Genomic DNA, 23703 nt, shown 5'->3' on the forward strand with positions numbered 1-23703 from the left:
GTCAATCATTGAGGAAGTCAGTTAATGCAGAGATGATGTCTGGAAGGAATTTACAAGTTTGTTGTTCAAATAGTATTGTTGGGGGCCAACTAAAACTATACATCAGGGATTGTGCTCACATTGGACTAGTGTCTTTGGAAAGCACAGTCCTTGTGTGTCCTTTTTGAATTTACAGGCCAACTTCGGGAAGCAGAGAGACAAATAGGAAATCCAATGGCGTGATAAGTAGTACAATGGGATGTTTAGGGAGACATGAGCACTCAACAGGAGATCAAGGAAGGTTTCCTGGTGGCTGTGATGTCTCAAGGGAGACTTGAAGCATGAGTAGGCATGTGTCAGATGAAAAGGAATGGGAGGAAGATTTCAGGTAGAGTAACTTACATACATGAACATTTAGACCCAGAGAGAGTCCAGAGGGACTGAGGAACTTAAAAGAAATCCAGTATGGGAGGAGTATGGCACCTGTTGGGGAGGGTGGGGACTCTTGATAAAGCAGGATAATAATTCAAGTTCTTTGGCTCTTGAGTTACTTTTGGAAAAGTTGAGCTTCAGATAGCTAGTACATAGTAGGAGCTTAATAAATATTTATTGAATGAATGAACATGTAAGTAAAATGTCTAACAGGTACCTGGAAATGTGGACTTCATAGTCAGGAAAGAAAGGTTGGATGGAGATTTCTGTTTTGAAGTTTTCAATGTATATATGAAAGTAAAAACATAAGGAGTGGTTGTGATCATCCAGGAGAAGGTATGCAGAGGAGGGAGCAGGGTCTAGGGGCTGAATCCTGGGGCACTCACACCTGAGAGGAGGAAGAGGAAGAGGGGCTCTCAGAAGAGCCTGAGCAGGAAGGGCCATTGTAATAGGACTAAACACTAAACCCCTAGAAGTCAGCTCTCTGGGGGCAGAGGTTTTTGTTTTGTTTATTTTGAGATGCCTGCTGTTGACCAGATTATGCCCCCCGACCCACCCAAATTCACATATAGAAGCCCTAACCCTCAATGTGACTGTATCTGGAGATAGGGTCTTTGGGAGGTAATTACGGTTAAACGAGGTTATAAGGGTGGGACCCTACACTGATAGGACTGTGGCCTTATAAGAAGCGCTCTCTCTCTTTCTGTCCTCCTCCTTCTGCCCCCTCCAGGGCCCACCTTGCAAGCTTAATAGAATTTAGTTAACTTTTATCTTACATTACCACCCCACACTGAGAAAATAAATCACTGTTGTTTAAGTCACCCAGTCTATGGTGTTTTGCTATAGTAGCCTGAGCTGACCAAAACAGTTCTCGACACTTAGGAATGGTCCTGGTAAATACAGCTAATCAATATTTTTTTTGAGTAAATTGAATGAATGAGTCATTCATTGGCATGCTTATGAATGCATTCCTCCCTCCACAGTGTGATTGTCATTGAGCAGGTTGGGAGAAGGGAGGAGCTCTTGCAAGCATGGAAGTCCTGGGTGCTTAGGGAGAATGGGAGGGTGCTGTGGTCACAAAATTGGAAGAAAGAGCTGAAAAGGCTGAAAAGGATGAAAATGCTAAACTGCTCAAACCTCCTTTCTCTCTCTCTCTCTCTTTTTTTTTTTTTAAATCATTTGGCTAGGCTGGCTCTGAAATTGGGGATGGTTCTTGGTTGATTATGTTGTGTGTGTGTGTGTGTGTGCGTGCGTGTGTGTGTGTAAAGGCCCTTCTTAACATTAGATAGGACTATCGGAATCTAAGTGAATTTAGGCACAATCTAGATATTGCTCTTCATAGAGAAATAATACTCTAAGCTGGCAATGAAATTCCTCAAGTAAACAACAGATAAAGGGAAGGAGAGGGACACAATGTAACAATAATTGGAATAATTGGAATTCTTGTATCACTCATGGCACTTACAGTGAAAGTACTTTCTAAATTGTCTTCTATTACATGCAACATAGGTACATTATATAAAAAGATCCTAAAATATTGTTAAAAAGAAATTTTCCCAGAAAATGTAAGATAAAAGTTAACTAAATTCTATTAAGCTTGCAAGTTAACTCCAAATCATTCATTGACTTATAATCAAGAACAGTCTTGCTGCCTGACAACCAAAAAATTCAAACTGTCTTCATCAAGCCCTGGGTGGGAAGCCAGGAAATGGGATCTGAGATCACAGGCTTTGTGAGAGTCAGGGTCTTTGGCTTGACTCTTGGTCACAAATCATGCTTTTTTTTCCTTGGAGAGATAGTGGGAAAGAAAAGGCTGTTTCAAAACATGTTAAAGAATACTGATTCCACTTGGCTTCTTGTTAACGTGTACCCTTGCAGACTTGGGTAAAACCTGATCCTGTTAAAAGTTATTATACTTAAAAAGATTCATGAGTAGAGTGTTAGGACAATTCTGTGGCCTTGAGGGTCCCATTGCAGCAAGAGGAGTCTGACTGAGAAGAGGATAGCTCCGTCCTTTGATGCCCAGTAACCTGCATGCCCAGCACCTTGCTGGCTGTGCCATTGGTAGGAAATGCAGTATATGCACTTCAGTTTGTAAGAGATCATAGAACTCCAGACAATGGTTGCCTATAGGGGTTGGGAGTTTATTGGAATGGGACACAAAGGGAAATTTCTGGGGTGATGGAAATACTCTATACTTTCATTGGGATAGATGTTACATGGACATATCCGTCTGTCACATTCATCAAATGGTATGCTTTAGATACGTGTATTTCATTGTATATAAATTTTGCCTCAAAAAACAAAAACTCAACGTCAGGTGAAAGAAGTCTAGGAACTAATCAAAAACCCTTAAAATAAGTGACCAAACTATTTGTGAAAATGAGCAGAAACTTAAAGGGAAATTCTTCGTTATTTTTCCACATTAGAGGAAAATTGATGGTATCAGATAAATGCTCAAAAATAAGCTTCCAAACAGAGCATTTATAATCAGTACAATAGTAAGTTTGAACACAGCCAAACCTTCATGTCTCAGAGTGAAGGAACCATTTCTAGTAGTATAAGCTATTATGGAGATAGTTCCACATTTATTTTCTTTCATGTTTCTTTTGGAGGAATAATGTTCTTGTAAATGTAAAAAGCTTTTAAAGGAGCTAGAGAAGAAGCTATGTTTGGTCATAGTATTATCTGCTTATGAACTAAAAATTCAGAGCTCTCTTGTGAATCATGCTGCCAAAAATTGCAGACTTAAGCCTCGAGATTGTACGAATTTGAATTTTGACTTTATGACCTCAGTCAGCATAAAGATACAAAGATAATCTTCCATCAAAAACAGTTTTGAAAATGGTGGAATGGGCCGGGCGCGATGGTACATGCCTATAATCCCAGCACTTTGGGAGGCTGAGGCAGGTGGATCACCTGAGGTCAGGAGTTCAAGATCGGCCTGGTCAACATGGTGAAATTCCGTCTCAACTAAACATACAAAAAAATTAGCTCGGCGTGGTGGCAGACACCTGTAATCCCAGCTACTTCGGGAGGCAGAGGCAGGAGAATCGCTTGAACCCGGGAGGCAGAGGTTGCAGTGAGCCGAGATTGCACCAGTGCACTCCAGCCTGGATGACAAAAAAAAAAAAAAATGGTAGAATGTCACATGGAAAGTTAACTTTTAGAGATAGTAATCCAGACACCTATAATATTATGTTGTCCTTTTAAGTATCTATATCAATAAATTAACCAACATTTGATGACCTAACATGGCCAGGGACAGGGCTGGGTGCTCATAATTCCCAAATAATTCTAGCCAGACCTTGTCCTCAAGGAGCTTATGAGCAGGGTGAAGGGATAAAAACCAGATAAATAACTCTAATTCAGGAAGAATGTGATAAATGCATGATAACTACCACTAGAATTCTGAGGAGAGGAAATTTTCTTTGAATAGAGACTAAAGGAAGGAATAATGAATGTGGTAGCATTTGGGCTGGACCTATTGTAAGAGGCATGCTTTCCCCTGACAAGCCAAGAAAGTGGGGATTCAAGGTAGAAGGAAAGAAAAGCTCTGAGTTCTTTGAGCATTAAAATTTTGCTTGGCTGAAGCATAGGTTGCAGTCGGAGGAGATGGACTAGGAAGGATCATTACGGGCGGAGAGGAAGCCCTGAACTCATGGGGGAGGCTATGATTTGGGTTAAAGGCAAAGCTGGGTCATGTCAAGATGGATCCTGAAGCAGTAAAAAAGTCCAAGAAAGTAAACTGGTCACAGGGTTTAGAATGAAGTCTGGGAGGAAAGGGCAGAGAGATCCTTAGGAGGCTCTTAGGACAGGTAAGGTAATAGGTCTCAAACGGAGTGGCAGAAATGAAATGGAAAAAGAGAGATTGTAAAGCTAGAAGGCCCAGGAACTGCCTCTTGATTAGGTGTGGAAGGCAAGGGAAAATCAGCCCTCGAAGAAGACAGTGAGATTTTAATCTGGGTGACTGGAGAGACAATAATGCTGGGCACAGACAGAGGGAAGTTGAGAGGAACACCATGTTTGAGAATGGTGACTCCTATTTGAACAAACCAGCAATGCCCAGCAGACTGCTGGAAAAGTTGGGCTGAAGATATATTCAATGGCGGAGCCAGAGCAATCTCTATCCTTCTTCACCTGGGAGAACCAGTAAGTCATGGCTGGAGTGTGTGTGTCCAGCAAGAGAGGTTGGGGAGGGAAGCAAAGAGAGCTGGGAACCCAAGAGTGAAGTTTTTGCCAAAGGCATGAGAGAAAAGTCGGTGTAGCACAGTATACTTTCCCACCAAGCTCACCAAGCTCAGGGACAAGGCTCACCAAGATGAGTTTTGAAGAGAATGCTGGAAAGAAAACTGACTTTATTGAACTTCTTGGACTAACTTTGATTGTAAATCTCTGAACAATCAAAGCCTGTGAGGAGACAGCCAACTTTCTTATTCTTCCTATGTCAATAGTGAACAATTGCAGATCTCCTTTCCTTTTTTTCTCCTTTCCCCTCTTCCTCTCTCCTCCCTCCCTGAATGCTCTTGGTTTTTTTTTTTTTTTTTTTTTTTGACTAGTCTAGAACACGGGTGGCCATTGTTGACCTACAGGAGGGACCACTGTCACCAACAAAGGGTAACAATCTTTCTTTTCAATATTTATTTATATCCAATATTTATTTTCAATACTGACTATGGAGAGAGCTCTTCTGTGCTCCAACACTGCAATATTGGGGGTCTTTCAAAGCACCGAGATATATATTTGAATCTGGCATCATTAACATTTTTATGACTTTCTACTTCTTTCTTTGTACTGGTCTCAAGAGCTACTCATAAATCTCTCAGTAACTGCATAGTGTCCCAGGGCCAGAGACCGGCCACTCCTGGCATTGTGATTAGAGTCATTTAATATCCAAGGTGGTGACTAATGTCTGGCAACAGAGGCTCCGTTGGGTGTCATGTGTCCTGGGACCCTGAGCGTGGGCACTCTAGGAGCACCTCATTATTGCATGTTAGTACTATGGCCAAGAGAAAAGTTGAGAAAGTGGTCAAGAGGTGGATCCATGTGAACTCCACTGGGAAATGAGAGACCTCTTTCCCGATCACTGTCAGTGCAACTTGAAAGCCTAAAATCAGTTTAAAACAAAGGTATCTACCTTTATCTTATGTTCATATCCTAGGCTTTTAATAATATGTATTTTTCACATGTTTACAGAAAGCAGTCAACTGAGCTATTCGTGGAAAGGTTTGTGGGTTTGGTTAACGAAGTGGAGGAGTATTACATTTCAGCTGGAAACACATCCCTAGAATGCCAAAACATTTATTCCAAAGTCTGGTTTCCTGGTGCAATCGGAGGCATGGCAATGCCTCTATTCAGAGACTGGGGTCTAGGGCCAGTAAGGCATTTGATCCACATGTATCCCAGAAGGCTTTTATTGTTAAATTATATTCTTTCAGAAAAACCACCCATGTCCTATTTTGTAAACTTGATATCCATACACTTTTGACTGGCATTCTATTTTAGCCGTAAGAGTATGATTCACAGCAAGCCTGTTTTTCCTCTTGCTTGGGGTGGCAGCGGAAAGCATAGGGTACTTTCCAGCCTCCAAGGGTAAGGGGCAAAGGGGCTGGAGTTTCTCCTCCCCAGTACAGCTTTCTCTGGCTGTGCCACGCTGCTCCCTGTGAGCAGACAGCAAGTCTCCCCTCACTCCCCACTGCCATTCATCCAGCGCTGTGCAGTAGCCCAGCTGCGTGTCTGCCGGGAGGGGCTGCCAAGTGCCCTGCCTACTGGCTGCTTCCCGAATCCCTGCCATTCCACGCACAAACACATCCACACACGCTCTCTGCCTAGTTCACACACTGAGCCACTCGCACATGCGAGCACATTCCTTCCTTCCTTCTCACTGTCTCAGCCCTTGACTTCTACAAGCCCATGGAACATTTCTGGAAAGACGTTCTTGATCCAGCAGGGTAGGCTTGTTTTGATTTCTCTCTCTGTAGCTTTAGCATTTTGAGAAAGCAACTTACCTTTCTGGCTAGTGTCTGTATCCTAGCAGGGAGATGAGGATTGCTGTTCTCCATGGGGGTATGTGTGTGTCTCCTTTTTCTTTCATGACTTGTAGGATTCTTTGTGCCATTTGCATATAATTTGGCAGGTTCAGATTTTTTAAGAGCCCTATGAAGTGCTTTTTGCATGTGTTTTAAAAGGCGTTTGAAAATTGAAAGTGTGATTTATGGAAACTAAATCATCTGTAAAAAATTGCTTTGGAAAGTAATGATTGCTGGCCATAAAGGGAAATATCTGTGATGTACCTAATGTGTTTTTAACCCTTTATTTGCTGACAATCTATAGTCATTAATGCTAAACTCGATTTTGGCTTCATATTAAATCAGCTAATCTGCATATTGTCCGACAATGGTCTGTTTTTGTAGGAATTAGATAAAATGTATACTTGATATAAAATATTCAAAAATGTAACTATTAGTAACAGTAAGCTTGGCATTTAGATATACCATGAACACTTTGTCAGGTACTCTGTTGGGTGTTTGGGATAGCAATTAAAACAAAGTATTGATAGTTGTACCAGAGTCTATTAGGCTGCAGCAAAGGAAGTTTATTAAAAAGTATAAACTCTCCAAGATTATAGATGCATGATATACTTCCTGTTTTTGTCTCCTTAATATGTATATATGTGTGTGTGTGTGTGTGTGTGTATGTGTGTGTGCCTGCTTAACTTTTAATTCAATTAAAAACTTTTTTCTATTTGTTTTTCATCTGGATATTTGATTCTGCATATCCTAGCCCAAGTGAACCGAGAAGATCGAGTTGTAGGACTAAAGAATAGACATGCAGAAATGCATTTTAAAAATCTGTTAGCTGAACCAGACCGACAATGTCACGTAATTGCCAAAGTTTGGTTCATGACCTGAGGTTATGTTTGGTATGAAAAGGTCACATTTTATATTCAGTTTTCTGAAGTTTTGGTTGCATAACTAACCTGTGGAAGGCATGAACACCCATGTGCGCCCTAACCAAAGGTTTTTCTGAATCATCCTTCACATGAGAATTCCTAATGGGACCAAGTACAGTACTGTGGTCCAACATAAACACACAAGTCCAGCTGAGAGAATATCAGAAGGTTGTGGAAGGGTCCACTTTGGGAGCCTTTTGCAGAGGAAGAAACTGAGGTCCTGGCAGGTTGCATTCTCCTGATGGCAAAATGCAGCTCTTCCTATATGTATACCCTGAATCTCCGCCCCCCTTCCCCTCAGATGCCCCCTGTCAGTTCCCCCAGCTGCTAAATATAGCTGTCTGTGGCTGGCTGCGTATGCAACCACACACCCCATTCTATCTGTCCTGTCTCGGTTACAGTGTAGTCCTCCCCAGGGTCATCCTATGTACACACTACGTATTTCTAGCCAACGAGGAGGGGGAATCAAACAGAAAGAGAGACAAACAGAGATATATTGGAGTCTGGCACGGGGCACATAAGGCAGCACATCAGAGAAAGCCGGCCCCTGGATTCGTCTTTCGCGTTTATTTTAAGCCCGGTCTTCCCTGGGCCACCTTTAGCAGATCCTCGTGCGCCCCCGCCCCCTGGCCGTGAAACTCAGCCTCTATCCAGCAGCGACGACAAGTAAAGTAAAGTTCAGGGAAGCTGCTCTTTGGGATCGCTCCAAATCGAGTTGTGCCTGGAGTGATGTTTAAGCCAATGTCAGGGCAAGGCAACAGTCCCTGGCCTTCCTCCAGCACCTTTGTAATGCATATGAGCTCGGGAGACCAGTACTTAAAGTTGGAGGCCCGGGAGCCCGGGAGTTGGCGGAGGGTGTTCGTCCCGGGACTGCACTTGCTCCCGTCGGGTCGCCCGGCTTCACCGGACCCGCAGGCTCCCGGGTCAGGGCCGGGGCCAGAGCTCGCGTCTCGGCGGGACATGCGCTGCGTCGCCTCTAACCTCGGGCTGTGCTCTTTTTCCAGGTGGCCCGCCGGCTTCTGAGCCTTCTGCCCTGCGGGGACACGGTCTGCGCCCTGCCCACGGCCACGGACCATGACCATGACCCTCCACACCAAAGCATCCGGGATGGCCCTACTGCATCAGATCCAAGGGAACGAGCTGGAGCCCCTGAACCGTCCGCAGCTCAAGATCCCCCTGGAGCGGCCCCTGGGCGAGGTGTACGTGGACAGTAGCAAGCCCGCCGTGTACAACTACCCCGAGGGCGCCGCCTACGAGTTCAACGCCGCGGCCGCCGCCAACGCGCAGGTCTACGGCCAGACGGGCCTCCCGTACGGCCCCGGGTCTGAGGCTGCGGCGTTCGGCTCCAACGGCCTGGGGGGTTTCCCCCCACTCAACAGCGTGTCTCCGAGCCCGCTGATGCTGCTGCACCCGCCGCCGCAGCTGTCGCCTTTCCTGCAGCCCCACGGCCAGCAGGTGCCCTATTACCTGGAGAACGAGCCCAGCGGCTACACGGTGCGCGAGGCCGGCCCGCCGGCATTCTACAGGTACCCGCGCCCGCGCCGCCCGTCGGGGTGGCCGCCGCGCCCGGCGAGAGGGAGGGAGGGAGAAAGGGAGGGAGGGGAGCCGAGGGAGCCGCGGGAGCCGCGGGACGCGCGACCCGAGGGTGCGCGCAGGGAGCCCGGTGCGCGCGGCCCAGCCCGGGGGTTCTGCGTGCAGCCCGCGTTGCGTTCAGAGTCAAGTTCTCTCGCCTGGCAGCTGAGAAAAACGTGCTCCCCACCCACTTACCGTCCGTGCGAGAGGCAGACCCGAAAGCCCGGGGCTTCCTAACTAAACACACGTTGGAAAACCAGACAAAGCAGCAGTTATTTGCGGGGGAAAACACCTCCAGGCAAATAAACACGAGGCGCTTTGAGTCACTTGGGAAGGTCCCGCTCTTGGCATTTAAAGTTGGGGTGTTTGGAGTTAGCGGAGCTTGGCAGAATTTTATTTATCCTTTCAATGTTTTTGTTTAATGTGCTCCCCAAATTTCCTTTCATCTAGATTATTTGATTGGAAATATGTCGGCTATGATGATGACTTTCTGGGAAGCGATTCCTATCACCCCCTTTCCCCTCCTCCCCACCCCACGTCCTGAGGCTTTAGTGAGCGATTGGGAGTTGAATGGGTCTGATTTCGGAGTTAGCTGGCTGAGTCCGCGCTGGAGCGGATTGCTGGCATGTGACTTCTGACAGCCGGAAATTTGTAGGTGTCCCGCGAGTTTAAAACAAGCCATATGGAAGCACGAGTGCTTAAAAATAATCTCCCGCCAGCCCAGTGACGAGCCTGTCCTACCCGGGGAGAATGCCCCGGAGTGGCGTGCGGGTCCGCCGGGGTCTGCGCCTCGCAGCCACTGTGGAACAAGCGCGGCCGGTCCAGGACACAGGAGACCACTTCGTGACTTCAATGGTGAAAGTTGTGTGTCCTCATTTTTATTTTTTTTCCGACAAGATTTATTCTTTCTCCCTCTCCCTTTCCTCCCATTTTCCCTTGCCCAGTTTCTCCTTTTTTTTTTTTTTTCTTTTGTTTTGTTTTTTTTTTTCCTGATGGGCCTGCAGAGGGATTAGGTGGGCGTTTCTGGTGAACACCTGCCTAGGTGGCCACAGGACAGGTGTACTCTGGACTGGGTTTGGGAGCTTCAGGGCGCCACATGGCTGGGTGCTGAATTAGGCATTTCCTAACTGTACACTGGCATCTGGACTGGCGTCTCCATTATCTTTCTGCCTTGTAAGCCGTGGACCAGTTTCTGTTAAGTATTCTGTTTCCAGAGACATTTATAGCAGAAGGAAGGGAATAAGGTGCAGTTTGGCCCCAGAGGATATACAGAAGGGCAGATTCTGGGGGTATCCAGCATGCATCTTCAGCCGCCTTAGAGAAATTTACAGCATCCCATAGCCACGTAGGTCCAAGCTGTCTTTACTTAAAAGACAAACAATGAACAAAACTTTTAAAAGTTGGCATATTTCAAATTAATTTTACTTGTTTTAATTTAGGGTTAAAACAGAGAAAAAGAATTTCTTCTGCCCACTTTTTTTTTTTAAATGGAAGAACAAAATACAGCAATTAAGTCTAATTCCACACAACATTAAAAACTCCTTGATGTGAAGGAAGGCATTGGTATGATGTGAATTCCATAACCTTATGATGGACTCCAGAAACCATTTTTTTCCTATTTAATTTTCAGTTCTTTTATTGCAAATTAATGCCACTGAATTTCAATGGGCACTAATGAGACTGCTCCTTGGTAGATTATTTACTGCCTTGCTAATAATTACAAAGTGAACCTGGTCAAATACAGAGGGGATCGCATCTTATTCAAAATTGTTCATCATCCCAGGGATAGGTAGTATCAGTGTAATGTACCCTATCTTACACTTTTTGCATTAAATGATATTCAAATACTCTTAGAATAATAAAAAAAGATACAAAGAACTTAAAAATTAAAAAAAAAAATCTTGCACAAATGGGACTCTGTTTGGAAATTCAGTTTTAGAATGATTTCTCCTGTGTTTTATTTCCCGGATTATCTTTCCTCTTTTATTTAGAATTCTGCCTCTTATTATCCAGCAAGGAAAAGAAGCATCTTTGCAAGGTTCTTCATATGGACAGATGCTTATTTAGTATTTTTGCCCTCTCAGTTTTTCTGCTTAAATAACTCTGGCGTATAGGATTGATTGGACTCTTTTAGGAAACTTTAAGTTTCTTAAGTAGTTCTCAAAAGGTTTTAGGGCTGAAAGCAGTGTTTTCAAACTGCTTGTTGTGACCCAGAAGGTCGTGAAATCAGTTTAGTGAGTCTAGAATATTTTTTAAAAGGAATAAAACAGAAAGGAATATAATAGAAAATATCAGAGTGCATGGCATTTAGTAAGGGTAAGTGTTGTTTCCTGAAAATCTGTTTTAATTATACATGCTTCTGGGTGCTGATTGTGATGTAAAATGTATTTCTTACTGTGGATTGAACTCAAAGAAAAAAATTAGAAAGCTAATGGCCTCAAATATTATATGTTCAGTAGAAAACAAAAAATTCAGACAAGTGGCTGGTTGTTTTTACCTATACAAATCAAAATGCTATTTTGATTGTCTTCATTTTCCCCTTATAAATTAGGTTGGTGTCTTTAGTCAGTTAGGCTAAGTTTTACTGTCTGATTCTTAACTTTTCTGTTATAGAATGGTGCTGTCGTGTGGACTGTCCTCATGAGTGTCCCACTGGATGTTCAGAGAATTTATGTGAAGGTCACATCATTTAGCATTGAGATGCTATGGTTACTTTCTTCCATTTCTTCCATAATATGCAGCCACATCTATGTGTGAAGAAATGTATTAGATAAAATTTCTCTGGGCACATAATAATGTGAGAAAGATTGTCACATGTCCCAGCAAATTGTTATTAATATAAATTTGTTACTTGGCAAGCTGAGATTTTGCAAGATGTTACTCAAAATTTCATGATGAAGGAAACGGGGAGTCATCTTATCCTGGGTTCCTTTTTAGATTTCAAACAACTTAGGAACTTTGAATAAAACTAAAGATGAAGCTTAATTATATCAACTATCCTTTTTAAAGTTCAAATTAGGAATTTAATGCTGCATGCTTATTTCAGTTTTATTGCTCAGTATTCTTAAAAGTTAGACATCACTCACTTCTCCAAAAAACTTGGCAAATGTATAAACCTTTTGCATCAAAATCAATGCCCTGCTAATTTGTATCCTGGCCATCTGCATATTTTGGGCAACTCATTTGTCCACTGGTGATCATTTAAAACTCTTTCTCAAGTTTGAATAGAGACTGATCTCCAAAGTGAGATTTAAGTGACTAACTTTCAAGTTTCCGATACATTTTTCCTTTTACTTAGATAACATTTCAGCCCCCTTCCTTTCTGATCTTACTTTTTTATTAATTTAAATTGTTACTGATTACCTGACACTTTGTGCTGGTCTAAGAATAGTCCAAAGAGTTACATATTCCCTCGTGAATGAGCGTATTTTCGGATGAAAACGGATTCACATCTTCAATCTCCATTTCATTTTCACCTCCTCCATGTGGCTTGTACCTGTTTGGAAGAAAGCTCCTGAAGGATAATTGCCACTTATTCTAATCTTCTTTCTCACACTCATTTAATTTGGATCCCTGGCTATAGTTGTTATTTACTTTTGTGAATATATTTAGGCTATGACATTCATAATTTGGGAAAATTCTCAGGTTTGAGAATTTTGGTTTCTTATAGTTTTAAGGATATGCAAGACAGGTGTAAGAAACTGCCAAGGGGAGGAACCATAGATATCAGGAAAAACTAGAAAAGATGCCAGACTTACCATTAATGGTGAGACAATAGTAACTTTGTTAAGTGAGATTGTATAGGTTAAAGTGGTACAGAAACTAAACAAACATTAGGTGTTTTTATTATTTTACTCACATGTTAATATTTGTTTTGGTGCTTTCACAGGCTAAAAAGCAAGGAAAAAACAGATTTAAGTGGTCAGTAATTTTGTTATAAATATAGAATGATGATTATGTGAAATCTTTTCCTGTGAAAGTCAAATTTAAGTAAAATCTTTATCACCATCTGCAACATTTTCTGCAGCCTGGCTTACTGGGTTATCATAAAGAACATTTATTTTCAGATATATTTTAAAATGTCAAAACCCTGATTATGTGTAAACAATTTTACATAAGGAAATATAAGAATTTTAATTATATTTTTCTAAAATCAATACTCAGCATGAAATTAATACATCTTAACCCCTCCCTGTGACTTCATTATTATTTTTAATGTAACTTTAGAAGTACCCAGTAGAGAGAGCAGCGTGCTAAATGCGTTTCTTTCTTTTCCAGACAACTTTGAATGGAGAGGAGCAAATTAGTCTTTTGGTTTAATTCTGTCTCAGTTTGCTTATCTAAAAAAAAGGAAAACAGAGTGGCTACAATTGTTTCGAACCAAATGCCTACTCCAGAGAAAGATGCTATATTAATCCAAAAAATATAGCCACTTGAATGCAAACCAGCCAAAGCGAAAGTGTAAGGATTTGATGGAAAGGAGGCAGTTCATCAAAGTTATTGAGGGGTTTTACATTTTAAACTCTGCCAATGACTTGACGTGTAATGTCACTTTAAAAAAAAAAAGTATGTCTGAGCTGTTTCCTTCTTCGTCTCTAAAATATCCTCATATTGATCTCTGAAATCCCAGGACTTAAGTGGGCTGGAGGTTATGGGAAGCACCTTTATAATATCCTTAATCTTATGAAGGAAGAAACCATAATTGCTCAGTTCTCTGCCTTGGATAATATCATGAGGGACTCTGAAGAAAGTTTTGCATTAATCAACAATGTTTTAAATTATGTGTGTATTTTAGACCCTATTAAAATAGGAAGCATAGAAAGACAACTATTCTGGTCTCAACTGACGAAATTTTATGTAGTTTAATAAAGTAATAATTTCAAGAAACATGGGCAAATAAGAAAGAGTATGACTTTCTTACAACCCACTTGTAAGTGATATGGTAGTGGTAATGATCCATGATTTTGATGATGACGATGATGATGGAAATGAAGTTTTCATCTCAGTTTGGGTAGGTAGTATTTCTGGATGCCTCCTATGAACCCTGGAGATGTTCATCCTATACAGAAATCCAATCCCTTAAATCTACTTGGCTCATTGTTGTATAATTCTAATTTGATAGTCTGAAAATTTTAATACTGATATTATCAATAATATTACAATATTATAAACTTATTAAGTACCTATAATTGCTACAAAAAACTTTAAAAGAACCCAAAATTCCAAGCAAGACTGAAATTTTTTTGTCTCTCCTCTGAACTATTTAGAGGGACAAATTAGTTTGTTCTTATAACATCCGCTTTAAATAAATGTGTCATCTTTAATAAGATAGTAGACTTCTTTGTTTGGTAATGTTCTATTTTTTGGAGATCCTTTGAGTTACACTTGGGAAAATTTTCAAAGTTCACTTAAAGTTAACAAAATCTGTTAAGTAATGTTCAGAACTAGACGTTTCCAAACGAGCGCTTGAAAAGCTCAGGTGGGTTATTTTTGAGAGCTCCCCAAATGTTGTCAACCCCAGGAGGAATGGAAGACCTCTGCAGTTTTATCACTCAGATTCTCATCTCCAGCTCAGAAGCCGTAGAACTGGCCTGGCCCTAAGGTCCACCCTCCTTGCTTCCAGTTCCATCTTCCATCCTTCCATCCCGGGCTCATTCTGCCTGTTCCTAAACAGTGGCAAGTTAGGGGCCCTAGCAGCCAACTTGTGCATACCTGGCACTACTTCCTGGGCAGTTTTCTTGGCTCCTTGACTTGTTGGGCGGCTTGGGATTTCTTTTATGGCTCTGAAAGCAAAAGACAATATTCTCTTTTAGTTTCCTGCAATTAAATGATGTTAGAAATAGTCGTCTTTGCATTGGCGTACTTCCTCTTTCTTCTGCAGGTCTTTTAGAATTTTGAGTCCATTCTCATATTTTCTTGTTTCATTTGCTTTATTTTCTAATACATAGAAGTTTAAACTCCCTTTAAAGAGTTTTTGGCCTCTTTTACCCTATTAAGCTTTCTTTTTTCTTTTCTGTTTTAGTTGTTCCATCTGTGTATTCTCAGATATTTTTCTTTCACCTTTTCTGGTTTATTTCTTTATGACCTGTCTCATCTGTTATTTTAATGAAATCTGGAACAGGGCTAAACAGAGTTCCTACCTCAGCCAGTATAAGAATATGCCTTAATAACTCAGAGTGGTATTAACTAGATTAAAAGTTTTGGAAAGTGATGTTTTTCTTGTCTCTGAGGATAGAAACTTCAACAACATAAAGAAGAAATTTTCAATTAGTAGAATTTCTTTGAAAGTTTGTTCATTCATTCATTTGGCTACCTTATTCCAAATTGAGTCATTCGCTGAGGGCTTAGACTATATAAAGTGTGATTTTGTATTCCCAGCAGTCATGCAACAGCATTGCACCTAGCAGCTGGGAAGTCTTATAGCTTGAATGGGTGAGATTGATTCTAACATGAGAATCTCCTGCATGTGTAAACTAACAGTGTAGTCTTGACTGTTGTCTCCCAGTATACTTGGTGTCAGGATTTTAGATCCATGTGAACATATACAAGGCATTTTTGCTAACTGTAATTTCCCACTTCATCAACAAAAACACTCATTTCTGAACATTCAGTGCATTCATGATTAATCTTTCTTACATTACAAAGGTAGTTTTCAAAGGTGATTTTGCTTGGGGAGGATAACAGTTTCAAAAGTAACATTGTCAGAAACATAGTTGATTTTAAAGGTTCTTTCTGGTGACTTTGACTTCTGCTTTTTTGGAAGATCTTACACATAGTTGTATTTATTTCTCCTGGAATATTTCAAGCAATTCAGAGTGAAAGGGCATACATTCCAATTTGTGTATGAGATATAATTTAGTTACATCGAGAAGCTATTTTCTTTAGTTACAGGGAAAAAAATTGTAGGGATTTCGGAAGCCTCTTTGATTTCTAATAGGAGGAATCCCTGAGCGCTGGTCCAAACAGATACCATGTCTTCTACATTGCTGTATTTCCCTCAAGCTCTTAGCGAAGTGCATGCCACGTGAAAGCCGGGAGAAGCTGTTGGTTGAATGAATGGATGGTGGTGGGCAGGAAGCATCGGGGACATGGTTTGCTTCAGTCTATTGGCTGGGAGAAAGGCCATTTAGGAAGGGATCCTTAGATGCCACTGGAAGAATGTGGGAAGTCTGTGAATCTCTCTTTCTCAGGAACAAAAGTAGAAAAAGGACTCCACACAGCATTCCAAGTACAGTCGGCCCTCATTATTCATGGATTCTGTATTTGCAAATTCGCTGACTTACTGACATTTTATTTGTAACCTTCGAGTCAATACTCATGGTGCTTTCTCAGTCCTTTGCAGACATGTGTGGAATGGCAAAAAAATTTGAGTTATCTGACGTATACGTTCCCAGCTGAGGCTGAGCAAGGCTGACTTCTTGCAGCTCCCAGACTATAAACAAGTGTCCCTTTTGCAATCTACTTAGCGTCATGATTTTTGCATTTTCATAATTCCGGTTGATGATTTTGCTGTTTAAAATGGCCCCTAAACATAGTCCTGAAGTACTGTCTAGGGATTCTAAGTGCAACAAGGCTCTGACGTGTCTTAAGAGAAAATACGTGTTTGATAAGCTTTGCTCAGGCATGAGTTACAATGCTGTTGGCCATGAGTTCAATGATACAGAATCAACAGTATATATTAAATGAAGTGTTTTGAACAGAAAAACATATAAAACAAGGTTATGTATTAATGAGTTGGCAAAAATGCTGTGACCATGGGCTGCCAGGAACCTACCCTGTTTTCCCCTCAATGCAGTGGTTCGGTATTTGCTCATTCAGTGTTTGAGGTGACTTTACAGAATATGAGTACCATGAATAATGAGAATTGATTCTATATAATAGAGTGATGAAAGCACAGGTCTGGGAGCCAGCAGCTACATTTCTATTCTGGCATGACTCCTGTGTAGTTGTCATTGCTGGCAAATTGCTTAACTGTGTGCCTCAGTTTCCTCATCTGTAAATGCTACATTGTTTGGATGATGTGAGGATTAAACAAATTCATAGATGTCTAGGGCTTATAACATTCCTGGCACATAGCAAGTCATTATTTTTTATTACTGCTTCAGAAGGGAATTGAGAACTATACCCTGAAGAAGGTGAGTATGGGAATTTTCTATGAGTCTGGAATGTCCCTATATTTGTTTATTTTGCCTTCAAGTGACTAACTTTAATACCCTATTGTGATTAGAAGTTAAACTTCTGCAACCAAAAGGAAGCAGGAAGCTAGTATTTCTTGAAGTGCTTATTACATGCCAGGTACTGTGCTAGAAAAACAAAACAAAACAACTGTAAAAAAGACTTCAAATTTGGCTGCGTGCAGCTGCTCATGCCTGTAATCCCAGCACTTTGAGGAGCTGAAGGGAGGATTGCTTGAGCCCAGGAGTTCCAGACCAGCCTGGGCAACACAGTGAGACCCTATCTCTACAAAAAAAAACAAAGACTCCAAATCAGTAAAAATTAATCAATCAATAAAAAGAGTGAAGGGCATTAAGTATTGTGGATGGAAGCAATCCCAGAGAGGGAAGTAGTTGAAGCTGAGGTAAGCAGCTTACGGAGAAGCTGTGATGTACAGAGGGCAAGGAGGGAATTTTTCTGTGATTTGGAAGAACGGGAACTGGGAAAAAGAAAGAGTTGGAAGCTTGTACTTAGGGAGCATCTACAAGGATATCTTTTTCACCTTGGTTGGAACATCCAAATCAAAGATGACTTCAGAATCGCCCAGATGATTAAAAAACTGCCGAGACCCAGGACGTATTTCAGCAGTTCTGACGATTGCTCTGGGTTGAAGCTTGAGTCAGTAGTTAAGAAAAACAACAAACAAAAGAACTTTTGGGGCTTTTCTCACTGATTTGCATTTTCTCAGCACATCTCTAGGTGGTAGATCATTTACTCTTCCTATGACATTAGACGGAGGATGTTTCCATCTGAGTCTTCAGGATGGAGACATGGAGGGAAGTGAGACTAGTGATGTGCCTCAAGGTTTTGCTGTGTTCTAACCGTGAGAAGCACTATTCAAACCCAAGTCTGCTCGATTTCCAAGTCTTCATTTCCTTGGGCCTCTTGGATTTCAGAAGCAGAGGGTAAAAGGAGTGCTGAGGAGAACCAACACAGTAGCTTTCAATCTACTCCTCAGCTTTCCAAAAGAAGTTTCAAGACTGGTTGTTGCATTTGATATGGAATAAATACAAAGAAGGTAGATTGAAGAGTATGAAGATGCAGATTTTTGATACCAGATATGAAGATAAAATTAGGAAGCAATCTAAAACGTGGACACAAATGCACACCTGTGCCAGTTAGCCTGCATAATTCGATTTTTGTTAAGTGTTTAGATAACTGAAGGTAATTTAAGCCCTCATATCTTCCCTCCATAGGGTTCTTTTTCCTTGTGGTTCATCAGAGAGTTGCCACCAATTCAGGCTGTTAGTGGTACACATAACCTCTAGCATTGTTGATACAACTATAAAATCCCAAATATCAGTACAGTTATTGATTGCATAAAATTTCCAGTTGCATGGTTTGAAAGTTCTATAAGTTTGAATCCTTGAACCAGTCTTAAATGTGGAGGAGGACTCAACTAAAGCTCTCCTCGTGTCCTCCCTCTGATGTATTTGCAAAATCCTTTCCACAAATAGATTGCAGTTTTTAATGCTTCCCCAGTCCAATTTTGCATTGTAGAAGATGAATTTATGGATGAGGGAAGTGGCATTCAGGCACTCCAGCTTGGTATAGAAGCCCATGGTTGTCTGGTCCTCAGTCCTCAAGCCTGCTCATTTCCTCATGTGAACTCAGAATAAGCAGCTGAAAGCAAGTCTCTGAAATCTCAGAAATATGTATAAATGCAAGTGTTTGGGTGAGAAGTGAACATGGGTCTCCTCTAGTGCCCACATTACTTGACTATCAGGTTCTGGGCTCCACATAATGAGGGATTATCAACCCCTGGCCCAGGGCTCTCTGAGTCTTGGTTCTTTGTTTTTGATGCTCAGCAATTGTGATCAATGAAACCAATGTTGCTTTTCTATCAAGAGTCCAACCCTTTTCTAAGAAGTCTGTGTTTGATATAAGGGAATAGCTAGCAAAGTTATCAAGTAACTTGTAGAAACATTCTGTTGCTAGAGTTCTTATATTGAATGACTGTGGTTGACAACAGTGCAGTACCGGTCATTTTCTAGGACGTCTTAGAAACACTGATGAGAAGTTTTCTCTCGTTATGTCTGTCATGTCATTCTCACCTTTCTCTACACAGGGTCAGTTTTCTATTATCACTGTTAGGAGTTCCTCACTGGTTTTTCAGCTTTTGAGCTTTCAAACTGTAATTAATCGTAAGCTACTAGAGTGTACTACCTGAAGTGTGTGTATACACACACACACACACAGATATATATATATACCTTATCTGGTTCTTCCCCTGTGTAAAAGACCTCAGGCTAGTCAGAGAAAACATGCATATTCCATAGTATGGCAATCAAGCCCTTGTACTTTGATTCCAGTCAATCTCCTGCTATTACTCCAAGAAGCTCTTGTTGAAAGAGCCATGTTTAAATGGCATGTTCCTACTTCTGTTCTTCATAGTGATCTTCATCTGTACCATGTACCCTTATTTCTTGTTGTTCCATCTCTGTTAGGCTGATTCTACCCAGAAGTCAAGGTTCAGCTCAAATGCTATCCCTATCAGGTGAATTTTCCACCTGGCGTTTGTTCAGTGTGCATTGTGTACATATAGCACCTTTTCCCGGTACTTTTGTTGTAATCACCAGAGAATTCCTTTCATTTTAGTTGTAAATAGAGTTGTCTCCCCTGTCTATGGAATAGATTATTAATGTATAGAGCAGTGGTCCTCAACCTCTGGACCGTGGACTGGTACTGGTTTGGGGCCTGTTAGGAACTGGGCTGCACAGCAGGAGGTGAGCAGTGGGCATGCAAGTGAAGTTTCATCTGTATTTACAGCTGCTCCCCGTTGCTTTCATTACTGCCTGAGCTCCACCTCCTGTCAGATCAGCGGTAGCGTTAGATTTTCATAGGAATGCGAACCCTATTGTGAACTGCACACGTGAGGGATCCGGGTTCTCCTTATGAGAATCTAATTCCTGATGATCTGTCATTGTGTCCCATCACCCCCAAATGGGACTGTCTAGTGGCAGGAAAACAAGCTGAGGGTTCCCACTGATTCTACATTATGGTGAGTTGCATAATTATTTCATTATATATTACAATGTAATACTAATAGAAATAAAGTGCACAATAAATGTGATGCACTTGAATCATCCCAAAACCATCTCTGGATCCGTCTGTGGAGAAATTGTCTTCCATGAAACTGGTCATGGAACTGGTGCCAAAAGGTTGGGGACCACTCTTATAAAGCCTATTAGAGTAATTTCATAGATTTACTAATTCATTTATCATATTCATTCACTCAGCAAGCATTACTGGATGTTGATCGTGTACTGGCTTTGGTGGTAGGTACAGAGATTGGGAACATTGTCATCAAGGATTTTATGGTTGAGTGAGAGAGATGACAAGTGGATAGACAATGAAAAAACAGTAGAATAAGAATTGTGATAGAAAAGAGACAGCCAGGAGCATTGAGAAGAGGCACTTAACCAGATGGAGGATCTCGGTCCATTGATATGGAGGTCAAAACGGTTTAATAGAGCAAGTGACCCTTTCAACTGAGTTTTTTAAGAATGAAGATTTAGCCAGACAAAGAAGGGCAGGCGAGGTTGTGAAGAGGAACTGAGTGGTACTCTTCAGAGCTCCAGCCCAGTTCCTTGGACAGAATAAATGCTTACTGACTTATAGAGCCAAATATTGAATTAATAAAATAAGGGTAAATTGTTAAGAATCAGAGAAATAACTTGAAGAACACGGATAGCTAGTGGTTTTTGAACACAATGTACCAGGCGCCTTGCCGAAAACCTTAATGATCATCTTGTTTAAACCTTACATTGCTCATAAGAGGCTGGTACTATTGTTATTCTCATTTTATGGGATGTAGAAACTAAGACTTGGGGAGGGGAAGTGACTTGTCCAAGGTCATATAACCAGTACTTGAGAATTAGGGATTCTAGACCTAGAATTTGGACTCTGGAGCTTAAGCTTTTAACCGATTCCATTATGCAGAGAAATTGACAGGATTTTTCTGTTGCTGATCAATTTACTTGGCAGTTGGTTTGTTAATTCCTTGTCTTTGTTTTAGTTGTGACAATGCTTTCATCTTAGACTCTGTCCCGAGGCTGCTGCTTTTATTTTTATGGGAAATGACTATTTTTATGATCCTTGCTAAAAGCATGTTTAAACAATTTTCCATTAAGCAGGGGGATGTTTTTCCTTCTAATATCAGGAGCCAATAAATGAAATTCTACAAAGACTTGCTGATAGCAACCTTAGGAATTTCTTTGCATGTGAAACCCATCTGAGAACTTAAAATCTGGATAAAATTATAGTGTAATTTGGTGCAATCCTCTCTTTGTATAAATAAAATCATAAAATCACAGTATTATCATCTAGGAGGGGCCTTAGACATGATGGAATCCTACCTTTTATATTTTCCAGGTGAAGAAATCAAAGTCCAGAAAGGTGAAGGAACTTCCCCCAAGGTTTCCCAGCTGGTAGAGAAAGAACCAGGTAGTCCTAGATCCTCTGTTCTGACTCCTGACCACTACCTTACACCTAACAGATGGAGGCATGGCCAGTTCCTATTCACCGAGGGCATCAGACCATGCCGTACTCATTGTTACTGTTCTAGCATTTATAGTAGAAGCTCAAGCAAAGCAGGATCACAGAATACCTAATTCTGGTCACTACAACATTATAATGATGGCTAAAGTGAATGCCCCAGCCATGCCTGTCTAGACAGGCCATCTGTTTAATTGGTATATGGTTCATGTGAGAATTTTTAACCTCTGTTTGTCATGTCAGTGTTAGTTCTCTAGTGATGACTTATTTCCTATACTTCTACTTAGATTATTTACTCTCAATTTAATAACTATACCTTGTTTACTTTGGGAGTGAAGATTCCCTTGTTTTTCTTTTTTTTTCTGTTTCCAGGGCTTAAAGGTTAGGCGTGACCTTGCCAGACTTCCCTGGAGACTTACGCTGTCTCCTTTCAGATTTCTGAAGCAGTTGGGTGCTATTTTTAGTCCACTATCACCAATGTGAGAATGGAACTTGCATTATTTCATTATAGATATTTCACTTTAGTATTGACAGAATTTAAAACGTAATTTGATCTGTGCTTGATCTAGCAGTCAGGTTACAATAGACATTTTTAGTTACCTGGTCCACATGTTGAAAAACATGTGTCTTCTCTAAGACTAATGACTAAGCCTGATGTTGGTTATATACTGTTTACTATTAAATTTTCCCCTTGTAGTTTAATACTGTTCCAGGAAATGAAATGAAAGTTTAATAAGAATGGCAATTGATGGACCCATATGTCGGAAGTATAACTAATATCCCTGTTACGTGTGTTAAAGAAAGGCATGGCTGGTGGGTTGTAACTGTGCTACACCAAGATGATTTGACACAACTTGTTCTTTAGAGATATATATTTATCAGGATAGAATTTATAACTAAACAAAACTACAGCATTTTTTTCACTTTGATTTTTTAAAAATGAGTCAAAGAACTGCTAGAATTGCCAGTTAAAAAATTTTAAAAGGAGATATGAAAAATCTTACAATTCATAATGCTGTAAAGAGAGAATGTAAGAATTAATATGTTCTTGATATCAATAGCTTATGACTTTTATACATGTAGAAGCAAAACAATTTGAGGTAGAAGAAGTTAGTGTGGATGTCTTGAGATTGTCCTTCACATTTCTTTTCCTTTCTGTGAAAACCTGAAGGCCAAAATGTATTTTCTTCTGGTTTTGAAAGTACTGTTAAGATCCTTGCAGCAAAATGAGTTCCACTAAGGAGCTGAAAACAAAGCTCATTCCCCTCGTGATACTCTGAGAGGCTTTGCTCAGCATCCTGCATTCTGGCGATTCCTTGGAGACAGATGATGCTAAACACAGGAAGATTAGGTCAATGGCAACTTTTTCTAAGTCAGTATTTCTTCTCCTTGGAAGATGATCATTTTAAATCTTCCTGAAGTCCAGCCTAACCCTTTCTAATTGAATCTACATGAAGGAGAGCTCCAGCAGGTGGAGAGGAAGTGAGAAAGAGAAATGAAAGCTGCACGCCTCACGATGCTGTGCCAGGGAGTTCTTAAAGGTGAGGGAGTTTCTCTTTGGTGACCTAAGCTACTTGAATCAGAAGGTTCATTAGTTTTTTTCTTTTTCTTTTTTGTAAACTCCTACATAATTTTAGTAAACAGGAACAGTAACCTAACGTGATACCCACTGGCCCGAGATATAGTGCATCTTCAAAGTTGCCTAATTATGTCCGAAACAGACTTTTGTCTCTTGATGAGAAAAGCATGGTTAAACGTGTGATGATTTTCTGTCGTCCTGAGCTCAGATCTGTCATTGTGGCCGGATTTGTGCATCTCTGCTGCCTTTTCTTAGAAGAATCATATGTAGAGTTGTCAGATAAAACATAGGATGCCCAGGTAAACTGGAATTTCAGTTAAATAGCAAATAACATTTTAGCATGTCCTATGCAATATTATACTAAAATATTATTTGCTGTTTATCTGAAATTCCAATTTAATTGAATGTCCTGTATTTTTGTTGGTTAAGTCTGGCAGCCCTAGCCATGTTGCCTCTCTGCTTCATGGGCTTAATTTTT

General features: G+C 40.9%; 1 protein-coding gene across 4 annotated transcripts in view; it reads left to right on the forward strand.

Annotated features, from left to right (window-relative positions):
• Positions 1-23703, forward strand: part of ESR1 (estrogen receptor 1) — a 448172-nt gene that overhangs the window by 141893 nt on the left and 282576 nt on the right. For 2 of the 4 annotated variants that reach the window (XM_017887610.1, XM_017887613.1), the window contains one exon: positions 8368-8889. In XM_017887610.1, the coding sequence (XP_017743099.1) occupies positions 8438-8889 (452 nt within the window). In that variant the 5' untranslated portion in view covers positions 8368-8437. Of the gene's footprint in view, positions 1-8367; positions 8890-23703 lie in introns of those variants that run through there. The other 2 variants (XM_017887614.1, XM_017887612.1) reach the window with 1 other exon arrangement.

Source organism: Rhinopithecus bieti, unplaced genomic scaffold (genome assembly GCF_001698545.2).
Source record: "Rhinopithecus bieti isolate Rb0 unplaced genomic scaffold, ASM169854v2 scaffold_16097, whole genome shotgun sequence".
Lineage (NCBI taxonomy): Eukaryota > Metazoa > Chordata > Mammalia > Primates > Cercopithecidae > Rhinopithecus > Rhinopithecus bieti.